This window comes from Nannobrachium achirus (assembly GCF_963921795.1).
Source record: "Nannobrachium achirus genome assembly, chromosome: 5".
Lineage (NCBI taxonomy): Eukaryota > Metazoa > Chordata > Actinopteri > Myctophiformes > Myctophidae > Nannobrachium > Nannobrachium achirus.
Window position 1 is genome coordinate 9,257,655 of NC_137814.1, and position 26,221 is coordinate 9,283,875.

Sequence of the window (26,221 nt, forward strand, 5' to 3'; positions counted from 1 at the left end):
ACCATATATGGGCTTAAAGATCTGACCAACGGCCACTCCAACATTACTTCTGAGACTCCTACATTCAATCCCTCATATACTGTGCACACCCCCGGGCACAAAGGATGTCATAGTACTGACGTGACTGGCCTGGACATGGAACACCATACATGGGCATGGGCATAGGAGGACACAGAACACCATACTGTATGGGCATAAACGGGTGAAACAGTGCCCACATTTCTGACATCACTGATATGTCAGAAGTGATGTCGTAGGCGCATGCGTCTCTGCCATGGTAACAGCCGTGTGCTGAAACAATGCCCAAATTTGGAGATGACTGACATCATTGATACATCTGTGATAGGTAGGTCTTTCTAAACCTTTGGATAAAAACACTCAAGTAACCATGAAGCGAAGCCACAACCGGTTTTATTCGAGAATTCTCTACAATACAGAAAGACACAGGTTCATATAGTCTATTGAAATTAAGTCACTCCTCTTCAAGACACACCTCCAAGTTCCAAGGTGCAAGCAGGAAATTACTCAACATGCAGTCATGGGACAGTCGAAAGCTGATGCTTTTGATTGGATTAATCAATTCACATCCTTTGACAACAGTTAATTGAAACAACAAGTCAATGTAGCATGCAGGCACTGGGTGATGATGAGACAGTCGAAAGCTGATAGGTGCTGATTGGACTAATCAGTTTACATTCTTTGACCACAGTAACACGAGGCAGCAAGTCACTGTACGTTTGAGTTCATCACAGGTTTAACCTCCTTTCCCATTGTGAAGTCCCGAGATCCTCGTCAGCACAGCAGGATGTGTCATAGATGCAGAGACAGCAGAGGAGTGGAGGTCAAAGTCTGATATCTTATATTCCAATATTTCCTTTTAGTGGCTTCTTCTTTCCAACATATGAATCATCAGTTTTATACATACAAATGGTTAAAATAGAAAACATGTTATAAAATGTCCCTTTAACACAGGGTTGCAAGGCGTTGCAAGGCGTTGTGAGCATGTAGATCGGCTATTTTCACAATTCCTGCCTCTAATATAGAGGTATTAAAAAATTAAATAGTCACTTTAGAAATGTGCAGATATCCTCTATACACTTAAACTTTATGGTGGTTTGTTTACTGTTGAGTGAGAAAACAACGTTAGACATTAAGTTAATCATCTGGGGACCCCCCAAAATAATTTGGGGACCCCTCTGGGTGTCCCGACCCACAGGTGGAGAACCTGCTCTATCATCATCTAATCACTCGTCATGGGGGGCGCCCGCTGGCTTACTGGTCCAGGCGCATACCACATAACGCATTGCCACATAGGCATTGCCTGCCGCCGTCGCCGGTTTGATTCCCGATCCGGATGACCTCCCCATCTCTCCCCGCATTTCCTGTCAGTCTACTGTCCTATCGAATAAAGGCATAAAAATAAAATATCAATGAAAATGTCCATCACAAGCTGGCATGGCAATGACCCCTGCACACATAGAAGGCTGACTCAATCTCATTAATAAATGTACAATGACTACATACTTCCATTGATTGATTGATTGAAGACTTTATTAGAAGTTTGCATAGGAAAAGGTACAGTTTCATGACGGTACAGTTCACTGGTACAAGGTCTACTAAAAGGAGATCCATGAAAAGACTAAGCTTATTTCCACTGGAAACCATTGAAGTATCTCATATAACATTGAATGACAGACAAATAGAACACAGTACTACTATGCAGTAGATATGTAAAGAAAAACAAAAAAGAAAACAGTAAGTCTAAACAAACAGTATATACAAAGAAGGGGCAGGGGAGGGTAGGGTTGGGCTAGGTTAGTTTTTTACCAGTTGCGAACGGCTGCTGCCTGTAAGTGATTTTTCAGGGCAATTTTAAAGGATGCTAGTGATCCACACTCCTTTATGACCTTCGGTAAGGCTTTCCACATTTTGGTGGTATAGCAGAAAAAAGAGTTTGACCCTTTGTTGGTTTTGACTCTGGGTTGAAAGTGATCTGTGGCGCTGCCTCTGGTGTTGTAATTATGGACATCCTTAATGTTTATAAAGTATTTTGACAGGTACTTGGGTATCATAGTGGTGTAGTGTATCTTGTACACCAGGCCCATTGCAAGTTGCTGTACTCTGTCATCTACTCTGAGCCACCCCACTCTTAACTGGTGAGTAGCGGTGAGGTGAGTCTGATAGGGAAGGTGAAGTAGGACCCTAATTAGTTTATTTTGGGCTGTTTGGAGTTTAGTTTTCAGGGCTTGTGGGGCGTCACGATACCATACGTGGACTCCGTAGTCAAAGAGGGGCTGGATTATTGCACCAGCTATGGTCTTCAGTGTGTTGAAATTGACCATTGGGGCGATCCTCTGTAGGAAACGAGTTCGTTGGTTGATTTTATTTATTACTTTAGAAGTCATCTTTTCACAGGAATACTTCCAGTACTTAGATTACGTGTCCCCAGTATGTATTTATTTAAAAATGTCAAACGGATGTATGTTAAGCTGGGACGTGTTAGAAGGCAGCTAGAAGTAATATTTGATAATAACCTGAATTCCCTGAAAATAGCAAAACGTGTGTTTAATCCTTTGTTGGAGAAACCTAGCTTTTGGACAATGGATTCATATGGTGGTCAGACAATGAAACAACTAAGGTCAATGGGACCGCAGTGAAAAATTGTCCACATACAATCACCATCAGACCTCCAGCTTATACATCTGCTCACCTCTGATTAATGTTAGGAGACATAGCATGAAAGTAGACATGACATGCGTTCCTTTAAATCCTGCCATGCCCTTTATCATTGTCTAATCACTGGTCACATACAGTACATGACCTTTCTATTCCCATTGTTCCACATATCTTGTATCACAACTCTGCAAGGTCTAAGACTTTCTCATCATGATAGAAGATTTCTCATCAAGATATCACCCCAATGTAAAGAAACCATAACGGTCGAAGCTATACATACCAAAAAATGTAGGTAGAACTGGTACTTGATCTTCTCCTCAACTCAGCTAACCTCTGACAAGCCAGCAATCTCTACAATAAGCATATGCCACGCAGCCACTCACCTCTGCACCTAAATGGCCCTTTGGCTCATGTAATGTGCGATGGAAGTACTAAATGTACAGATAAGACCCAAATATTGAAATCCCAAATACGGAATAGACTTTCACCATGCCATATTTAATGCCTGTCTTAACCTCCTGGAAGTCTTAAGTCTTTTCTTCAGAATATGTAACCTGGAATGCCCCATTTTGGGCATGTCATTGAAGGCCAAGTAAATAAATAAATACGTAATGAGAAACATTGTGAGCTTGTACATTGGCTTTCAAAACAATGGCTTATACAATTGACATAGACAATAAGGAGTTAATTAAGTATTTTTTGTAAAAGAAAAGAAACGTGTTGATTGATTTGTGTTGGTTGAAATATTTAATACATTATCTGTAGTTTTGCTTGCTTGATAGCCGCAGTTGGACATTGCTTCTGAGATATTTCCACTCATTTGAATCACCCGCTGCCTTGTACATGGTACATGACGACGTAGGCCTACATTTAACGTAGTTTTTAACCACATTTTCTAGGTTTATATTTTAATTAAAAAGAAAATGCTCAAAACTAAATAAAATGCTATATGATCCATATGAGTGTGGTGTTGCCAGGCAATAAGACCAGGAAAAGTAGTGTTGCTATGGTGGCAGCCATGTCTCTAGTGCTGCTGCTAAGTCAAAGATAGACCATTTCAGATCATGAGAGACAAGCCAGTGTCTCTCATGGCCAATTACATGAGTTATATTTACTTTGTGGGCCACCCAGCCCTCAAAATTGAACGAAGGCAGTTACCGTAATTACCAGCGGCCAACGTTCTTTTTTTTTTTTTTTAAGTTAATTTTTAATTGCCGGCCTGGACCGGCCGGGAATGGTCCGGCCGTTCGGGAGTTGTCCCGCTTTTCCCAGTGGCCAGCACGTCCCTGATGTTAAGTGTTTAAAGTGATGTTTTCTCATGCCAATAAAAATAAAGCTCCTCTGAACTGAATTGTGACATGGATGAATGAATGGACATGCGCGAACCATGCGCGAACCTGAGTGCACAATAAAGCGCACGTACGCGCACACACATACAACACACACACACGCACACGCGCACACACACACACACACACACACACACACACACACACACACACACACACACACACACACACACACACACACACACACACACACACACACACACACACACGTCACATTACATCACCTTCAAGACAGAAGTATTTTTCATTGTGCATTTTTGAAGCCGTGAAAGCCGCTTCCAAGGAGTGGCTTTGTCTGTCCCGTACAGTCTGTCCCATATAGACTTCCAAGGAGTCCCGTGTCCGTGTCATGTCCCGCACATGCAGTATTGAGGATTGGCCAAGCTTCACATGACAATTTGGCCCTCCAGACAAACTCATTCATTCATTAAGAATTCATAAAAATATAGAACTAAAACACATAGAAAGTATAGATCTAGAACACAAAATGTATAGATCTAGAACACAGATTTCATAGCTCTAGAACACATAGAATAAACATTCACCGCTTCACTTCGAACCAAGGTTTGATTTTTTTGCTCTATAGTTGATCCCATGCCAAAGCAAAAGTTGATCCCATGCCAAAGCAAAAGTTGATCCCATGCCAAATAGCCATCAAGCACCGCTGCGTGAACATAGAGCAGCCGCTGCTCTATGTTCACGCTATGTGCTCAGCAGCGTCTCCAGCCACCCATGTCCATGGAGGAGATCCCTGATGTCATCAATTTTAAGCACATAGCTTGTAATGCCCATATATGGACATATTGTGTGAGTCTCATTTGGTCTATGACATAAGACATCGATGAAGTCAGTCCATATTTGGGAAAATATTTTGTCCACATTTTGTCCAACTTAAGCAACTCAAATCACACTTACAAATGAATTCCGTCCTGTGCGAATTCCGTCTTGCGTGACTCTCACCCTTAGGGCGTCTTACTGGTTATTACATTATATTGGTGGATGACAATGTAACACTGTGACTCTTGCATGATGGCCATGCATGATGCCATGATTACCCCATCCCCCTTTGTCCCTCAACTAATGTGAGCAGTTAAAAGGGCAAGTACCCCATCCCCCTCTCTCTGTCCCTCAACTAATGTGAGCAGTCACATTCTTGGAGACCGAGCAGCAGGGACGTGCAGAGAATGATCAAGAGGCAGGGGCTGAAATTAATAAAAGGGTCTTTTGGTGAAAATATCGAAAATAGCAGATCTCCAAGCTCACAACAAGTCGCAGCGCGACGCGTTGTGAGCTTGGAGGTTGGCTATTTTCAGTGCTTGATACCACACTGAACTAAGCATAATCAAGTCAATACTGGAGATGTGGCGTAAACAGCATGGCTGGATGGATTCAACACAGAGAGGGACATTCTTTCAACATGAGATGCTGCATTTAAGTTCATGAGAGTTTGGACAAGGCACTTCTCTTAATTGCTGCCTTCAGGTATGGCATGGAAAGAAGGCATTTACATTTCTTTCACCATAGTAAAAACTGCATTCATGGTCTGGAGAGGGCACTTGACGGATAAAAGGGCAGGGGCTCAAGACCCTTTGATGGTTATGTGTGCAGTGCCCAGTTTGTTGTAACTTTACGCCCACCAGTAGCCACCCCAGGACATTCCTGAGGGTCATCAAAGACTCCACCCACTAATGCACACATCTGCCTGTTCACTCAGTATCCATCTGGGAAGTGGCAAGAGAAGAGGTACAGGATCCTTCAAACAGGCAGGAGTCGAAGCAGAACAAGGAACAGCTTCTTACCCCTGGCTATAAGACTGCTGAGTAAGAATAAGTGATTAACGCCTTGCAGTAGCTACCTGGTGGTGCATTATTGCCTTGCACTGTATGCTGCTCTAGATGATCTTGTTTTAACCTTTATCTTATTCATTGCTTTAAGGCTATTCTTTCTGTTATTCATGTTGTGTTTTCAGTGAGTGTTAAGGAGCATCCCCATACTTGTTTTTCTCCCCACAGCTGTATTCATAGCCTGCAGTGACGATAGACTGTTGAAGGCTATACTCTTTGAACTGAGATGCTAAGCTCTGAGAGAGTCGTGAATGCAAAAGTTGGACCTCCTGTGTTTCATAGCAGAATCTGGTTGAGGCTGTTTTGCCCACAGGCAAGCAACAGCAGCACTACAGGTTAGGTCAGGTTACTGCATTGGCAGTCATACCTTACTGCCATAGTCAAGTCATACCTACTCTGCACTGCAGCAGGACTGTGCACAGCTGTAGGTGTGTTGTGTGTTACATGCGTGCATGCATGCCTGCGTGGATGTACTGTATACCTGTATATGTGAAATGCTTTTATGTCTGTGAATTACAGTTTGACAATGGCTCTAGACATAGTTGGGTTGGTGGTACTGTTGGTCTTCTATGTCTTGATCCTGGCGATGGGCATCTGGGCATCCAAGAAGTCCAGAAAGGAGGAGAAGAAATGCGTGGGCTCCAGGAGCGAGGTCACCATAATAGGGGGACGGAACATCAACATCTGGATTGGAATCTTCACAATGACCGGTGAGGAAAATCCCATTAGTGTTTGTGTGCCATGCCAGCACAGGACATGAGTGTTTGTGGGACATTAGTGTTGTCTGTGGTGGAAAGTCACTAAATATATGTACTGGGCATAAGTACACTTTTGAGATACTGTAGGCTACTTTTACTTTACTGGAGTACTTTTCTGTAATCTATTTCACTACATCTCAGAGGTAAAATGTTGTACTTTTACTCCATTCCAATTATCTTTAGTTACTAGTTACTTTGCAGATTTTTATTATTATTACAAAACCACTTCAGACCTATATACTTTGGCAATTTGAAAATAGCCAATCAAAAAGCTCACAAGGTGTCGCATCGTGACACGTTAGTAGATTTTTATACATTTCATACATTTGACAATTTGGGAAATGGGACTTTCTACAATAATGAGTACTTTTACTTTTGGTACTTTAAGTCTATTTTGATGCCAATACTTTTGTACCTTTACTCAAGTAAAATTTGAATACAGAACAGACTATTTCTATATCACGGTAATGACACTTTCACTTAAAGGGATATTTCACCTTCAAAAAAGCTTTTGGTCATTGTATTGTCTAATCGGGCTTTTATGAACACCCTGGACAGTTTTTAATTTGCTTCATTCAGTTTTTAGGTATTTGATGTAAATGTTATCTGGTCCTCCCTGTCCAGGGCCCCTCCCCATTCACACCCATTGTAACTTCAAACTCCATTTTAACCATGATAGATTCAAAAACACCCATAATTTTTTTCTGGTGACCCATAATACCCTCCTAATACATGAGCTGGCTGTGTTTTTTCGATAATCTTTTTCATTTATTTTTAATAATTTATTATTGTATTTTGTTTTTTTCCATTTCCCAAATAATGATTACAAATAGGCCTAAATAAAAAAGGTTATCGAAAAAAACACGGACGGCTCAAATATTAGGAGGGTATTATGAGTCACCTGGAAAAATAATGGGTGTTTTTAATGAATCTATCATGTTTAAAATGGAGTTTGAAGTTACAATGGGTGTGTATGGGGAGGGGGCCTGATAACATTTACCTCAAATATCTAAAAACTCAATGAAGCAAATTCAAATCTATCCTGGGTGTTCATAAAATCCTGATTAGACGATAAAATGACCAAAAGTTTGAAAGTGAAATAACCCTTGTTGAGTGCATGAGCTTTGTTTGTACGTTTTGGTTTAACTTTTTGATTTCTCCATATCTGTCATCAGCCACCTGGGTTTCAGCAGGCTACATTATGGGAACTGCTGAGACTGTTTACACTCCCTCACGTGGTCTTATCTGGGCTGTAGCACCCCTTGCCTACGTGGTAACTTTCCTCCTGGGTAAGAAACACGACATTTATCCCAGATTCAATTAAAACTTGCCATAACACGTGCACTTTGCCCTAGCCTTTACGACTTTTCAGGCTTACGCAAAGGCAAAAATTATAGTGTGTTATGTAGACAGATGCCAGGTGACTTGTAGACCTGGAATCCTATAGTTGCGACCGTAGGTCGCATTTACTACCAAAACCTCCACAGGCTGTCCGTGAGTGAGTCAGTCCGTCACACGTCACACTCTTGCCCTGCTCATATCTCCGCAACCGTTGCCCCGATCCATGCCAAATTTTGCACACACACTCCTTACCTGCCAAACTACAACCTCCAAGGACCCCCGGAGCTCCAGGGACCCCCAGGTCCCTGGGGGACCCCCAGATGTAAAAAATGACCAAATGTGCTAAACTGACCAAATGACCACCCCAACGGAGCTGCTCACGGGGAATTCCCGGGGACCACCGACTCCTGGTGCTCCAGAACGGATGCAAAAGTGGTGCCGCCCCCAGTGGAGGACCCCCTACACTGCAGCTCACATAAAATGCCGTAACTCCGGCTAGGAGCGACCGGGACAGCCGGGGCCGGTACCTATTTGTTCCTAGTAGGAATGCGTTCATGATTTGAGGTATTTTGCACTTTGGAAGCCAATCTTAGCCAATCAGGATGTCATATGAGAAAGCAAATATATCTGTCTTGATCACATGACTATAGAGATCATGTTTACTGAATTGCGTGATTTTTGCGTGATTTTTGCGTGATTTTTGGAGTAATATCCCAAAATGTGTTTTACTCAAGTCGGCCTCTTGGTGGCGCTCTAAAAGTCAGATGCGAAAAATGCAGGGCAAAGGTGTTTCCTTGGCCTCTAGGGAGTGCGCATACAACATTTTACATGGACCGGTGGAGTTATAGGTAAAAACACAAATTAGCCTGTTATAGCGCCACTTTTTTTTTTTATCAAGTGGCATTTCTTCCTCGGCCTAGTGGGAATGTGCATGCAAAATTTCACGGAAATCACACTCTGTGTTCATGATTTGAGGCATTTTGTTCAACACAGAGCACTCTTGCAAACTTTGGAAGCCAATCTTAGGCAATGAGGAAGGAATATGAGACCCGTTTAGTTTAATGACCATCAGAGATACTTTGTACCAATTTGCGTTATTTTTGATCAAAATCTGTAGGTGTACTGTCCAAAAATGTGTTATGCTTGGTGCTATAACAGGCCCATGTGAAAACTTTGGGGCAGAGGCTCTGCTCTGTCACCCAGGGAGTATGCATGCACAGTTTCGCTGCCATCGTAGCAACAGTGCCTGAGATTAGCTGTTCACAGACAGAATGACGGGACACACACACACGCGCGGATGGACGGACAGGGGCGAAAACATAGTCTTCCCCATGCCTTCGGCTTGGCAGAGACAATGACAGTCTGTAGTATGAACATTAACATTGAAGCCGTAATTAGGAGCATCTGTGTTTTGTTTCAGAGGGGAAATGGCAAAGATCTGTTGAAGAATGAAGGCCAATTGTCAGTATGCATCCAGATAGTAGCAAATGGTGTGTGAGGTAGGCAAAATAGAACGATAGTCTGCGAAGTGTCTCTATATAGCAGTAGTGCAGAGGGGCATTTTTGGAGAGGTGTGGAACATCGCTCCCAATGGATAGCTTTGTGTGTCTCCCTGTCCTATCTAACATAAATAGCTGCAATAATAATGGTTGACCAGAAGAGGGCACTGTTGCGCAGCCTAGCCACAACAATACTGTACTGTAAACTACTGACAGACAGGAACAGATTGAGTAGAGCATTGTTGTGCAGACTAGACACACGCACACACACAGGCTAGAGCTGCTCAGATTCACCGCTCCACTTCGAACAGAGGTTTGATTTTAATGTAAAAAAGGCTGTTTGAATGATTGTCTTTGGCTAATTAAATGAGTTTGCAATAAACAATGTTGTCAGTAAGTATGTAGGCTACTTACCATTGACCATTTGGAATACAAGACAGTAACAAAGCTTGACCAATGAGCCAATTGTGGGACATACACAAATACATACAGTACATAGAGACAAAGCCAGACAAAGTTAGCACCGCTCAAAAATCTCTACTCAGTCTGTGTCTCATTTAGAGACAAACGGGCTCCCACAAATTCACGCGCCCAACTGAGATAGCGGCCCCACTTCGGGTAAGGGCGAAAGGAGTACTGCAGCTGCCAATGCAGTCCTTATGCGAGGCATCGTAAAATACCGTAATTATATGAAGATAGGTTGAAAATGTGTGAAGTCATCCTTTAAGGGAAGAGTTTCAAAGAGTTCTATCATTCTATGCTCTGTCCCAACAGGAGGCTTGTTCTTTACCAAGCCAATGAGGACAAAGCGCTACGTGACCATGATGGATCCGTTTCAGCAGCGTTACGGCAACGCCGTCACCACGACCCTGCTGCTGCCCATCCTGATCTGTGACCTGCTGTGGGTGGCCCTCATCCTGGCAGCGCTGGGTCAGACATACCTTATGTACTCTCTCAAAACACCTCACAAATCAATTCAACTCAAAAGGAGCTTTATTGGCATATTTGATTGATTGCATATTTTATTAGACAAACAGTACAGTCAAAACAAAACATTTTCTTTAATGTAGTACAGCACAAGTACAGTCAAACACCATGCCTAAAAGGAACACCCCTTTATATAGGTCTACATGTTATGTTTTTGGAACAAATAGCAGCAAATAGCAGCAATACTTTGCAGTCACTTTTGGGGATTTTGTTTCTTTTTTTTTTCCTGGTCGCAGAGGACTTTGTTGGAGAGAAAAGGAGGAAGCTTTCATGGGTGGGTTAACAATCCCTTGTTCATGGTGTTTGGTAAATAAACAAATAAATATGACTAACAAATACATTCCATTCATTAGTAAATGTTATAATTGTGGGCTCGCCTGAAAGGCGAGAACTCTATGTTATCTTCATTATTTATTTACCAAGTTCCGCCACGACAGTACAAAGGCAGGGCCCTTAGCCAATGAGGTGCAATTGAGGTTCGGAAAAACATCTGGGAGTGGTGTTAGTCGGAGTATTGGTTGAGCTTCACATGACAGTTAGCACGCTGCAGAATATAGTCACGAGCGAGCCCACACTGTTTCGTAGGAACAGTATTTCTAGTTTGACTTAATGACTCAATTACTGCTATGCATCCTGTTAATCCTATATACAAACTGCAACGGATCAAGAAAAGGTATACAAAACATATTTTTACCAGGAGTATTAAATAGACCTCATTCATGTGTGTTAATCTTTGCTTGTGTTCGTAGGGGCGACATTCACCGTGATCCTTGACCTCCCTCCGTCTTGGTCCATCGCTCTGTCTGCAGCCGTGGCCATCACCTACACCCTGCTGGGAGGGCTGTACTCTGTGGCCTACACCGACGTCATCCAGCTCCTGATCATTGTCCTCAGCCTGGTGAGAGCACAACGCTTGATTCACAGTGCTTCATTTGTCAATGAATAGGTGCCGGATCCTGGGCTGCGTGCGCACGCGGGCTGCGGGTGTAAACTGTAAACATATATAGGCCTATATATGTATATTTATGCACCCAGTATAACATTAGCAGCAACATTTGGCAAATGTGGCCCATCAGAACACTGGTAGTGAGTCTATCAATTTGGAATGATAAATCTGAATGACTGGCATATTAAAACATATATTTTTATTTCCAAAATTCTATGACACCTTGTATGCGTGTATATAGCTTGTCTATTGTGTGTCACTGTCACCTATGAAGCACCACATCAGAAAATATTGAAGAAATTGAACAAAAACATATGAATATGAAGTCAAGAAAAATGCTGAAGCAAAAAAGGCCTCTATTTGGAAGGATGAAAACAGCACAATTTTGATCCCGGATCCAATCAAATAGGTGCCCGATCCACCGGATCCAATCAAAAAGGTGCCAGATCCAATCAAAGAGAACTTGTTCCCCCACAAATTAAGCACTGTTGATTCATCAGCAGTGGTGGAAAAGTACTCACATTTGTCACTTGAGTAAAAGTGTCAATTCCGCAATGTAGAAATACTGTTACAATATTGGTATCCAAATGTGCTTAAAGTACCTATTCTATCAAGAATGTCCCATTTCACTCAAGTTTTCATATCTAAACACATTTGAACAAACAGACACACATGGGGGTGTGACGTTTTTTGAAAAACAACTAAAACACAGAGGCTTTGTAGTTGCACTAACCTAGTGGTTCCCAAACCTTTTAGCCCGTGACTCAAAAGAGAAATTAGACATTTGCCCGGGACCCATACTGGAGAAAATAGCAGATCTACAAGCTCACAACGCGTCGCCTCCTGCCGTGTTGTGAGCTTGTAGATCGGCTATTTTCACTACTTCTAATTTATGAAATGTTTTTAGAGAAAGTTTTGAATAATAACATTCATGGTCTGAAGAGGGCACTTTTTACAGACGGGTAGGGGCTCAAGCGTCAAGCCCCATTTGATGTCTGTGTGCATGTGCCTGCCTTGATGATTCGCCAAGCTTTCACCAAACACTGCTACTCATAACATAACTGTTCTATAATATAATCAGTGGTTGTATGATTTCTTTATTTTCTGTCTTTTTTCTTTTCCCAGTGGATCTGTGTTCCCTTCCTGCTTCTCCACCCATCATCATCGTCATCGTCGCCGTCCTCGTCACCGTCATCATCATCCTCTAATACAGTGATTCTCAACCTTTTATTTCAAGGACCCCTGGTTTGATATACATCAGACCACAGACCCCTATTTGATACCACCTTTTAACGTCTGCGGGGGACAACGTAAAGTTGTACACTGTAAAATCCTCTGTAAAGTTCCACATGTACACTCTCTTAGTTCCTAACGATCAATCATGTATCTGGGGACCCCCCTGGAACCTCCTCAAGGACCCCTGGGGGTCCTCAGAAGACCCCACGTTGAGAAGCGCTGATCTAATCACTCACACCTTTACAGTCACAGCCCTGGATGGGGGAGCTGAAGCTGGAGGATGCTGGGAAATGGATGGATGAATTTCTCTTACTGGTGAGTTGTTTTTATTTTTTATTTTTCTATGCTACGTAAGGCAGAGGTTCTCAAACCTCTTCACGTCTAGGACCCCTGAATTTATATGTATGTGTGTGTTGTGTCTGTGCGTGTGTGTGTGTGTGCTCCGAAGGCCTTGGGAAGCCTCTCCTATCAGGTTTTCTATCAGCGGGTCCTTTCTGCTGCATCACCTGCTCAGGCTCAAATCACCTGCTTTGCCGCTGCCGTCGTCGTCTTCATCATAGGAATCCCCTCAATCATCACAGGAGCAGTGGCTGCTACTGCAGGCATGTGATAAACACTCACCTTTGCACACGACGCTATAGAAGATTCATGTGTCCTTCATCTCATGCCATACAAAATGAGGTGTTGCTGTATATCGTCGCTGTCGGGCTGCAACCACTTATCTCCATATTCTAAAATGTGTGTTTCATGAATTAACGCCCTACTTGATTATACTTCAGTCAGATAACTCCCAAATAGAACAAACCAGTATTATTATGTGAATAGAATGAACTATTATAATATAATAGTATGTGAAATCAAGTGTAGGTACAGTATATACGCGAACAGCACATAATAACCCAGGAACACATACGTAGAAGGAACGCAGAAGGAGCACAAATAACCCGCTTAAATAACCCGTCAGCTGATTGCCACGTAATGATGTGGGTCTTGCATAACACTATACACCCACATAGTAATAAGCATGTGTGTAACCTATTCTACCTGAACTAATTAACCTTGCAAACCACGTATCATTTCGAGGGCTTGGAGCGCAAAGGGCATACGTGACATTTTCATTTTCTTCACAGGACAGTTTTTCATTGATTGTAATAATTAAACTACAAACAACATTAAAAAAGTATAATTTAAAATACATTCATTGAAGCCTAATCTGTATTAAAGGAGCTATAGTCAACTTTTTCTTAAAAAACGGATGCTAAAATAAAAATAATGTTTCGAAAATATTTTATAAAAAAATAAGCTTCATACATGTGTTTCTATTCAAAAATGACCACAAAAAGCGTAAAATAATGATGAAATAATAATTTTGGCCATTGTCAGACCAACACTTTGTTTACATTCTAGTCTATTCTTTGATAGTGTTAGACTAGGATGTAAACAAAGTGTCGGCCCGACAATGGCCAAAATGATTATTGTATCATTATTTTACGCTTTTTGTGGTCAATTTTGAATAGAAACACATGTATGAAGCTTATTTTTTTATAAAATATTTTCGAAACATTATTTTTATTTTAGCATCCGTTTTTCAAGAAAAAGTTGACTATAGCTCCTTTAAAGTATAGATTGATTAAACATATTTCTTTTTATTAAATAATTACAATCAATGGAAAGCTGTCCTGTGGAAAAAAACGAAAATGTCACTTAGGCCCTTTGCGCTCCAAGCCCTCGATTTGCAGCGTCACACAACAGTATCAAAAGTAGCATGGCTCGAACTGGCGCCCCTTTTTGAGATTGTTGATCTTCTACTTTTGCTGTTTTCGAATTTGAATCCTGAAAAGTAACAGTTCTGGATTCCACCCGACAGAGATAAGTTTTTAGTTAGTTGTACTCTTAATTATTAATACAGTATTCAATCAATCATCAAAAATAAAACTAACACCACCTTAGCTCCGGGCCATTGTCTGATGATGCAGCACAAACAAAGAAACGGTTTGATTATTTTTTTGTGTTTACTTTACACGTACTGTTGATTAAAAACATCACACAAATGCTGTTGACTGAAATGTTGAGAGATGGTAGAAGTGAGTGTCACTGGCCCATTTTTCCATTGCGGTTGAACCGGTTTAGTTCTTCTTTTCCGCCCAATATTGAACCAGTTCATGGTGTTTCCACTGAAAATGAATTGGTTCAGAACCATGAAAGTTGGTTCGTAACTGAAGAAAACAGTATCACTACAGTCATGTGATCGACATGGATCTGTCCGATTTCCATTCCATATTCCATTCTGATTGGCTAGGATTGGCTTCCAAAGTTTGCAGGATTGGTCCGTTTTGAACAAAGGAAAAACCTTTGCTCTGCATGGCCCAAGAAGACATGGTACCCTTTTCATATTGGCCTGTTATAGCACCACCAGGAGGCCACAATAACCTACCCGACCTGGCGGAGACCTGTGCTCGGAAGAGCACTGCTTCTAGTTTTCTCTCTTTAGTTAGTCTTGGAAACACACAATACAGTTCATTTATTTATTTTCATTGTTTTATACTGGGTCTTCAACGTTTTCAGGTCAAGGACCCCTTAGTTGAGAGAGAGATGAAGCAGGGACCCAGACAACCTTTCCATAGATTTCATATAGTTTCATTGCTTGACAGCACTATCATCAATTTTGTATTCATGTCAATTTGTGTTTCAGATATTTAACCACTTGAACGGGCAATACTTAAACTTGACCTTTCACTCTGTACCTATGCTCTTTTTCCCCCTTTACACCAAACCTCTTTGCTGAAAATAACAGATCTACAAGCTTTGTGAGCTTGTAGATCTGTTATTTTTGGCTAACGTTTTCAGAATATGGACGCTAGGGTTCAAATGGTTAAGGAGAAAAAAGGTTTCTATTACACAAAGATTTGGAGGACCCCCTGTAGAAACTTTGAGGACCCCCTAGGGGTCCCGGACCCCCTGTTGAAGACCCTTAATTGTAATTATTTAGTTAATTTGAGTCAATTATGATTATAAACTTCATATACCTGATTCCCCTTCCTCTCAGACTGGAACCAGACCCAGTACGGCCTTCCACCTCCGCTTGAGCGCGGGGAGGCAGCTAACGTGCTGCCGCTGGCCCTGCAGAACCTCACCCCCTACTGGGTGTCGGTGTTGGGCATCGGAGGGTTAACTGCGGCCGTCATGTCCTCCATGGACTCTGTCCTGCTTTCCTGTGCGTCCATGTTCACTCAGAATATCTACAAGAACGTCATCAGGAAACAGGTTGGCATTGGCGACTGAATTGGGGAGAAAGGTGGGGTAAAAATCGTTAAAGGAATAAGAGGGAATCGTTAAGGAACCAGAATATATCCTAACCTATACTGTAAATGGTCCCAACCCTCTGTGTGTGTGTGTGTGTGTGTGTGTGTGTGTGTGTGTGTGTGTGTGTGTGTGTGTGTGTGTGTGTGTGTGTGTGTGTGTGTGTGTGTGTGTGTGTGTGTGTGTGTGTGTGCGTGCGTGCGTGTGCGTGCGTGAGTGAGTGCGTGTGTCGGGGGTGACTTCTTGTACCTAGTTATATGTTTAGCTGTGTATGTGTGTCAGAGAATATCAGAGAGAGAAAGAGCTAAATTAAAATGTATTAAAGTTTCTAAAAGAGCAATACAGTACAGGTCAGGATCAACCTTGCGTCATGAAATGTTAAAACAGACAGGCAAACCGGAAGCAGTGCTCTACAGTCGACAAACTGACAGCAAAGTGAGCAAACACAGTAGGCCTACTAGAGAAAAAGCAAGTGGACCAAAGTGTTGCAAGTGAAGTAAGACAACAATCTAAAATCGCTATCTTCATCTGATATGTGCTCCAAATTATGGCAGAGTTTGGGTTATGTGTTGTGCACAGTATATGTGGGATTGAATGTTGGAGAACCCATAAGTATCAGTGAGGTCAGTCATCTGCCTGACACGGAACCCCATAAAAGGGACACAGGAAGACACTAGGCCTACAGCACTATCCATATATGGGTGTGAAAGGGACACAAACAGATGGTTACAACAGGTATTATACAACAGGTAGTCTGGCTCTCAATGGAAAACAGGCTCTCCAACCGTGCATATAACGAGCACAGATGCACGGTCTCAAGTAAAGAAATCAGCCGCGTTGGTCACGAAAGACCGCAAGCGCTCCTCTCTCCCCACACTATGCTAGGCGGCTAGGCAGCCTAGGCTAGCGGTTTTCATGTGACGTTCAGGGACAGAGTAGCTAAATGTGGCAAAACAATTACAAATTCCTATCGAATATCTTAATTACAATGAAATTAAGTTGACGTGTTTTTTTTAAAGGGCAAAAGTTGTATAATTGCAATATTACACTCGAGGGTGTGGGATAACTGAATTATTTGCACTCCAGTGATGCTCGGCGGAACTCGCCTACGTCTCGTTCCTGACTGCATCACTTTCGTGCAAATAATTCAGTTATCCCACACCCTCTCGTGTAATATTGCTTAACTATGACACAGGTACAACAGGTATCTCTATCTATTGCATAACTGGGTGGGGTTTGCATTTTTAACTTGTATCTTTCCTGAGTATACAGACCACGGGCACCGCTCTAGGATTCTTTTTTTATGTATTAAAAACATCTTGGGGAGGGGGAAATCCTTTTAAGTATATATATATATATATATATATACATATATATATATATATATATATATATATATATATATATATATATATATATATATATATATATATATAATAGAAAAATAAAATGTAATTTTTACTCGAGTCGTGACCCATAAAGATTGGTCCGTGACCCACAAATGGGTCCCCGACCCACTGTTTGGGAACCAGTGCCATAGGCGACTAGAGCCAACCGACCGTAACTTCTTTCCACATGAAGGAGCAGTGGCTCTACTCAGAGCCTGTCATGGATGTCTCAGCTTCTAACCCTAATAATATCCCAGAGGGAAATGCTCGAAAACTAATTTTGTCCGTTTGTATCTGCAATCTTGTTCGTTCCACATGTCTTGTCTTGATCATAGGGATTGAGCTACTCTGCCTTATGGCTCAGCTCTTTTTTCATGACAGACCCTTGACTTCAGACATTTGTAGAATTGGCCTCAGGTGTTAATGTGTTATTAAGCTATTTTTTAACTTTTTCTTTTGTGATCCTGAAAGTGTGAGAACTGCTGGGTGTATCACATTTGCTGTTACTTTCCACTGTGTTTATATCGTTACAATGCACAATTTACCATTTACCACTTTGGTTGTTGTGTTCCAAAAGAGGCGACGATTAACAGGAAAGTGCCTGAACTACGACACCTACAGGAATGTAGGTATATTATCTTTGCAAGTCAAAAGGCCTCAGAAGGCCACAGAGAGAGTGGAGTGGAGTTTTCAGTTAAAACATTTTAATACGCGTTTTAAGGACCAGGACAAAGACTTTTATGTTTGGTAAAAACAGCATGTCATAGTCAGGCGGAAATTCGGAAAAAAGGCCTTCTATAAGCAGGTTAGGGGCATTTGGGGGTAAAAGTGGGGAACCAGGCCATTGTACATAATTCAAGGGTGCAGAATCTGAAAAACCTGGTTCCCAATCAACATTTTGAGTTTTTGACCTTCCAATTTGCATAACAAAGTGGCTGCCGAATTGTACATTTTGAACTATTTATTCAAGCAATATTTCTCTTTCAAAAAACTTTTCATCATTTTATCATATAATCAGGGTTTTGCGAACACCCAGGACAGTTTCTGCAGTTGCTTGATTCAGTTTAGATTTAGATATTTGATATTCATTTTATCAGACACGCCCCCTTCCTATACAAACCCATTGTAACTTCAAACTCCATTTTAACCATGATAGATTTAATGAAAACACCCGTCCTCTGCCAACATACAAAATGTGGAATGCCCTGACTGACACCATCCATTACAAGATGTAGATGACTGGTTTCTTTCAAAACGGGCCTGAAAAATCATAAATCAGGAGACCACAAGAGGAGATAAATGCAATTTCCCATAGAAAGGAGGTGTCATTCACTGCTGCCTCCTTTGTATCCTTTGTTCTGTGTTTTGTATTTGAGGATGATATGTATTATTGACCAAATAATAGCCCGAAGGCAAATAGCTGACAGGCACCAAATACCATGCACGCCATTTGGCGGCTATTTGCCCTCTGGCTATTTGGAAATATACGGCATGTAGAACATTAAATATTAAATGTTTGTTGAAGCAACATAAATGTAATGCACAGGACATGTTGACAACCTTCCTGAGGGTAAAACACACTAAAGTTGAGCAGAATGTTATTGATATAATTATATTTCTGCCAAAGAGTACAAGCTACAGTTGGTGTTAAACATTCCGCTTAGTGTATTTTATCCTCAAGAAAGATCCAACATGTCCTGTAAGTAGCCTTGGGAACCAACCGTTCCAGAGCAATGTGGCCCATAAATAAACACACGTGACGTTTTTCTGGTGACTCCTGACACCTTCCTAATATGTGAGCAGGTTGTGTTCTTTCGATAACTCCTTTCATTTATTTTTAATAATTTATTTTTTGTATTTATTTATTTTTCATTTTCCCAAATAATTATTAAAAAGAAACTAAAAAAGTTATCGAAAAAACACTGCCTGTTCGTGTATTAGGAGGGCGGCAGGAGTCACCAGAAATATCCCTTTTTAATACAAATAAAACATTTTAACCATGATAGATTCAATGAAAACACCCATCCTTTTTTCTGGTGACTCCTGATGCCCTTCTAATACATGAACAGGCAGTGTTCTTTCAATAACCTTTTTAGTTTATTTTCTATAATTATTAGGGAAAATGAAAAAAATAAAATACAATTAAGAAATTATTAAAAATAAATGAAAAATGTTATTGACAAAACACAACCTGCTCATGTATTAGGAGGATGTCAGGAGTCACCAGAAAAAAGGATGGGTGTTCTCATTAAATCTATCGTGGTTAAAATGGAGTTTGAAGTTACAATGGGTTTGTATAGGAAGAGGGCGTGTCTGATATAATGAATATCAAATATCTAAATCTAAACTGAATCAAACAACTCAAAAACTGTCCTGTGTGTTCCCAAAAGCTTGATTAGACGATAAAATTACTAAAGGTTTTTTGAAAGTGAAATATCCCTTGAAGAAATTGTTTAAAATTGACAATTCGGCAGCTATTTTAATACGCAAATTAGAAGGTCAAAAACTCAACATTTTGCTTGGGAACCATTTTTTTCAGATTCAGCACCCTTGAATTGTGTAAAATAGACTGGTTCCCAACTTTTACCCCAAAATGCCTCTAACAATCACATTTCTCAGAAATTCCACTAGACTAATAGCTTTAATGGGTTGTCTTTCCTCTCTCTCTCTCTCTCCAGGCGTCAGACCGTGAGTGTGCATGGGTGATCCGCGTCAGCGTGCTGGTGTCGGGCTTGGCCGGCACAGGTCTGGCCTTCGCAGGAGAGAGCGTCAGCGCCCTGTGGCTCCTGAGCGGGGACCTGCTCTACTGCATGGTCTTCCCGCAGATCGTCTGTGTGCTATACTCCGGCCGCGCCAACGGCTACGGTGCGGCGGCCGGCTTGGTCCTGGGCACCGTCCTGAGGCTCCTGAGCGGGGAGCCGGTGCTCAACATGGCCCCTGTGCTGCTGTTCCCCGGCTGGCGGGAGGACGAGGCGACCGGGGTCGTCGTCCAGTACTTCCCCTTCAGGACGCTGATCATGCTGCTGACGCTGCTCGTCATTCCCTCCGCCTCCGTGCTGGCACGCCTGGCGTTCAAGACGCTGCTGCCTCCGTCCTGGGACCTCCTGGGCCTCTCGGGGGAGGAAGACGGCTCCTTTGTGGGACCTATGGGTGTCTCTCGGGAGGAGGAGGAGGAGGGCGGCGGCGGGGAGGTTAAAGGGGAAAAGGGTGTCAACGGAGTGGGGAGAGCGGAAGTCATTGACAGCACCTGTTTGTAGCGCGGATTCATCTTGGTCAGTGGTTCTCAACCTGTGGGTCGAGAGTCGGGACCCACATGATTTTGAGTGGGTCCCCAGATGACAGTGAAGTGACAGTTTAAGGACTTTTTAAGACCTTTTTGGTCTAGGCGCGTACCACTTAGGCATTGTCACATAGGCATGGATGCCTGGCGGCGTCGCCGGTTCGATTCCCGATCCAGAAGACCTTTGCCGCATGTCTCTCCCCATCTCTCCCCCCATTTCCTGTCAGTCTACTGTCCTATCCAATAAAGACATAAAAGCCCCCCCCCCAAAAAAAAAATCTAACAAACTAGAAAGGTGCAATTCTGGGAAATTGCAAGTGTGGTTGCACTGACGTGAGCCTCGAGGAATCCACTGGGAAATGAATTCCATCTTGCAAATGGCTTACCATGTGTATTCTTTATGTATTCCTTCTTCTTCATGTGGGAAGCCATTTGCACACTTGTTATTCATGGGTTTATACTAGAAATGACTTTTCAGGTGTTAGGTATTTTGTTGTGGTTTATATCATCTTTTTATCAATTCATATTGATGACCAACTGACCACCTGGCCCTAAGGCACAGCTTGTGACTGTGCCATACCCACAAGGTCTCTGAAATGAGGCCTTATCTACTGCCATGGAGCCTGTACCTAAAACAATGAGAATTGTTTTGGTTTATAAGGCTCAGCCTGGTGTCATGCAGACACCAGGGAAGGACATCCCTTCAGGAACCTATGAACTCTTTGCCACGTATATGGAACCCACTTGTGGACAAGAAACATCCTATGAACTGTTGAAACGTCATAAATTGACTGCCCAAATGACCATACTTAAACTCATGTCAAAACATCATTTGCCAGAGAGAGCACAAACCATTGAACCATTATTTCTGTACTGTACCTGTCTTGAATTCTCTCTCTCCATAGTAAACATTCCATTCTCACTCTGAATCACTCTCATGTCTTATTTCTTTGTGATGGATTATTGTATCTCATAGGGGAATAAGAAGGTCTTGTTGTTTACAAATAATATATTTATCATCAGGTTACAGAAAAAAACCATTGAACTTAATGAACAAAAAAGATTAAAACTGTTGTTGTGGAACCGAGTCAAACTAAATGTAATGCCTCAACTCCTACAATTCCAAGTGCTTGTCAGGGTGTGGGGGGGGGGGTCCCCAGTTCAAATATGATTATTTTTGGGGCCTCGCGGCCTGAAAGGTTTGAGAATCATTGACCTTGGTGAGAGTAAAGCCCTTTGCACACAGGCGCGTTTATCCGTGCGGATAAAACGGACAATTTCACTTTTTTAAAAGAAAACAATGATTCTCTACGACCTCATGCACACCGGATCCGAATTGGCCGTGCGACGAGTGGCTGCGGCCGTGCGTCTTTTTCTCGATCGAACCCAGTTCGATTCGTGCGTCTTGTCGCATGCGGTAAAAAACTCTTCACTCCTTTTATGACTCCTTTTGGGATCCGCAGCGCCGATTCCGCACAGCATTGCACACCAAATCCAATGCGTTTTATTCATGCAGCAAACGAAAAAAACGCAAATGTCCTGTGTGCAAAGGGCTTAACTGCTTCTTCTCACACACAAATGCAATCCTATTATTGATTTGTCTACTCCTCCCCCTCTCTGTTCATTTGAGTAGATAAAGCCAGACAACAACAATAATTGCCCCCCCCCCCCCCTTCCGCTTCCCCAAAAAATAACTGGATTTTTTTCTGTGATATTTTTATGATAGATTACATTGATTGATAAATGTGTTGTGAGAAGTACTATACTATGAGAAGTATGTTTTGTGATAATAATCTATGAATACAAAGTAACTAGTAACTATAAGGCTGTCGAGAAATTGTAGTGGAGTAAAAAGTACAACATTTGCCTCTGAGATGTAGTATGAAAAAAGTAAAGTAAAACTACCTCAGAATTGTATAATTTTTTCCATTGATACATTGCTGATACTTTGTATATTGTTGCATGGTATATATTGTTGATACTGTATTGATACTGTTTCTTCTGTGCTTCTTTTACTCCATCTGCAAGTAGGCTACTAGCATAAGCCAATAAAACAATGAAACTTAGCATGACCGTTTTAATTTAAAGTAAGCTAAACTAACAATGTACCTAATGTAACGTTCCATGTACGTAAGTGTCACAGCTTGCTTACATTTTCTAGGCTATTATATCCTTCACACACGTCAGGGTGACAGATAGACAGTCCTTGTTACTGAAGTTTGATTTTGATTTTCAGAGGAAAGAACTATAGCCTGCCTACTCGTTAACTCCTGCAGATCTAATAGAGAGAGCTCCATTCATGGTGGTCACTTTATTAACGCCTTGTATTGTAAGTAGGCTTTCCTTCATACACCTTCTGTTTACAGTGCCCAATATGCCACTTGTATGCTGACAAATCCGTATGAGAACTCAACAAATAGCTAGATGAATCAATTAATCAGAACAAAATATTATTTTTTATGTTTATTTTTGAAGCGGTGAAAGCCGCTTCCAAGGAGTGGCTTTGTGTGTCCCCCGTCCATATATGGTAATTTCAGTCCAGAATGAACAGGTTTTATCTGTCCGTAAATGTGTGTCCCCCATGTCCATATGCTCATTTCAGTCCAGAATGAACAGGTTTTATCTGTCCCGTACGTCCAGAATATGTGTCCCGGTCTGATGATTGGATGATTAAAAATGTCCAATGAGACCATAGTTTGAGGATTGGTCAAGCTTCACCTGACAATCCGGCCCTCCAGATAAAATCATTCATTCATTCAGAATTCAGAATTCTGTAGCTCCAGACAATTTTATACTCAGATTCACCGCTTCACTTCGAACCGAGGTTTGATTTTTATACTTTATAACCAATGTCCGTCCCCCCCATAAGATCACCACTGTGTGTATTACACTATAATGATTACAGACATCTATCAGAAATATATAGTTTGTGGGAGTACTACTCCCATCTAGTGGACAAACACCAAACGGTGAAATCTTTGGACTAGGCTACTGCTATAATGCACATCACAAGTGGAACATAACACAACACTTTTGAAGTGGAACATAATTGTGCGCTCGCTGAAAGGCAAGACCAGTATGTTATACCAAATCTTTATATCTATATTCTATATTCAATATTCTCGCAAATAAATCATCGACAGTACAAAGGCAGGGTCCTTGGCCAATGAGGAGCAGCGTTCTAGGTGACATCATCACCAACAAGTGCGTCCTGATATAAATAACAACAGCACGTTGGCTCGAGACCAGTATGTTATATCAGTGAGTTATACCAAAACTTTATAGACCAAGGTTATTCTCCTCAAAAGAATTACCGACAGTACAAAGGCAGGGCCCTTAGCCAATGAGGAGCAGCCAAAGGGTAGATCTTTGTGCCCATACATGGTGTTCCATGAGAGCCCACAGTTTCGTAGGAACAGTATTTCTAGTTTGTTTTAATAATTTGTACACACATTTGTATACATAAAGCAACACATCTAGCTGCCAAATACCACACACACACGCACGCACGCACGCACGCACACACACACACACACACACACACACACACGATGCCTCAGTCTTTAGGGGTGCCTAAAGCCTCGATCAGAGTCGGCTCCGTGGTGGAAGGCTATCCACCGCGGTGTAGTCTTTTTGAGTCATGAAACTACAACGTTACGTCATTCCTCGCTGTTTTTACTATCAGACAGATAGGCTCTTCACCCCGTTCACTGATTGGTCGACCTGGACCAGTCAGTCACGGTGAAAAGGACTTCACCGTGACTGACTATATGGCCTTCACTTATTTTCTGACTTGAGGTGGAAAGCTTTCCACCTCAAATTTGCGGTGGATAGCTCTTCACCGCAGACTCTGATCGAGGCTTAAGAAGACACTTGAAAAAGTTCTTAGGCCTATAGCCTGTGTGTGTGTGTGTGTGTGTGTGTGTGTGTGTGTGTGTGTGTGTGTGTGTGTGCGCGCGCGCGCGCGTGCGTGCGCGTGCGTGTGTGTGTGTGTGTTAGTTTATCTTGCCAGAATAGTTAGCCTATATCACTAGTCCTTAGGCTGCTGTGAATTTCTGAAATTCTGGGACATTGCACGTGTGGTTGCCTGTTTACTTTGCCTATTTATGGATAGCCAAAATAGCTTGCATGCATATGCTCACTTCACACAGGGCAGACAGACATTTGGTCGATTCGTAGTTACAAGATATGACACAGTCCTTTTATACCAGCTTGCGCCTTGTGGACTAACTAGCCTTGTGGAGTTTAGTGGCCCTTGTGGAATCCATTGGGAACTGAATTCTGTCTTACCATTTATATTAGATCCTCATACCCCTTCTCCTCACCCGTCCCATCTCGGGCCGCTTACGTCTAAGATCGCCTATTTAAATTGGATAAATACCTGCATGTAGCCGTACCGTGATATTATGATGTTACCCTTTGCCCCTCTCTGATTTGCCAAGGGCATACACAGCATCTTTAAATGTAACTACACCAAAAAATGGGGGCACTTTTAAATGTAACTACATCATCTGGGCACAAAAGAATGAGCATCAGTCGATTTGTATGGATCACATACATCTGTAGCCTATACAGAAGATTCCTCTTAGTAAACCGAGCTGGTGTCCAGATCAGTACACGGTTGTCACCGGAGCCTGGGGAACATTCTGATGAAGAGGATCATGCTGATGAAGCTGAAGAAGACCAGGAGAAGCATCAGCCACAAACTCCAGTTGACGGAACTTCTGCCGTGCTGCTCCAGTCGCACTGCCTCCGTCTTCAGCTTCTCAAAGTTCAGGTCTGCCTGACGCATCGACTGCTCCAGAGTCTGGTTGTCCTGTTTGATGAGGCTCTGGGCTGCCAGCGTGTTGTTCTTCAGGTTCATGGTCAGGTGGAGCATGTCTTCAGCCAGCTGCTCGTGCACGGCGTGCTGATGCTGCAACCCAGAGTCCACCTCCGTGGCAGACCGATGCTCGTCCAGAGGCGGACCTCTTCTGTTACGCAGGTCTGTATCTGAGGTGTCTCCACTGGATATTCCTGTGCCCAGCAGCTGTTTCCTCATCTCCTCTGTACAGTGGGCTTTGGTCTGCACGTGGACAGTCTTTGTGGCTGGTATTTTCTCACTGGGTATCGTGGGTGTCCGACCAGGAGCAAGGCACTGACTGGCTAAGGCTTTCTCTGTCGGGGAAGACGGCGTCGGTTTCTCTGCTTCTAGAAGTGCTTTGAGGAAATCTACTTTCCTTGTGTAGTCTGCCAGCACCTCTGCTGTGGGTTTGCTCGGGCTCTTCCTCAAAGCCACCAACATCTCCTCCAGAGTACAAAGATACTTTTGTAATCTCCATTCCGTTTCCCCTCGTTTCTCAGAAGACTCACACCGAGACAATAATCGGATAAAATTTATCTCCAACCTAGAAGACATGTTTTGGGTGGAAACATCAGAATTATGTCTGTCTTCTTTTTCACCACTTAATACAATGTGCTTGGCTCTGCTTATAACATTTCAGGTTGCAGCAGTGTAGTCTGTAATCCGAATCTTCTAAGCACATACTTATACAGGCTCTCAGGTTCAAGCTCTTAAATGGAAATCTTTTTGATATTCAATTTATGTAATGTTTCCGATGATAGGAGACCATAAATA

General features: G+C 42.2%; 2 protein-coding genes across 2 annotated transcripts; one reads left to right on the forward strand and one right to left on the reverse strand.

Annotated features, from left to right (window-relative positions):
- Positions 1-6,395: 6,395 nt before the first annotated feature.
- LOC308284794 (high-affinity choline transporter 1-like) lies at positions 6,396-20,581 on the forward strand (the record flags this gene model as incomplete). The annotated part of the gene is made up of 9 exons (XM_080725521.1): positions 6,396-6,579; positions 7,803-7,916; positions 10,242-10,397; positions 11,204-11,352; positions 12,526-12,612; positions 12,883-12,951; positions 13,085-13,238; positions 15,683-15,900; positions 20,003-20,581. 9 exons carry the CDS (start codon positions 6,396-6,398, stop codon positions 20,579-20,581), a joined length of 1,710 nt encoding a protein of 569 aa, XP_080581647.1.
- Positions 20,582-25,228: 4,647 nt separating this feature from the next.
- LOC308285739 (vesicle transport protein USE1-like) lies at positions 25,229-26,002 on the reverse strand (the record flags this gene model as incomplete). Its single annotated transcript, XM_080726588.1, has 1 exon — positions 25,229-26,002. The coding sequence occupies one exon, from the start codon at positions 26,000-26,002 to the stop codon at positions 25,229-25,231; it is 774 nt and encodes a 257-aa protein (XP_080582714.1).
- Positions 26,003-26,221: the final 219 nt, after the last annotated feature.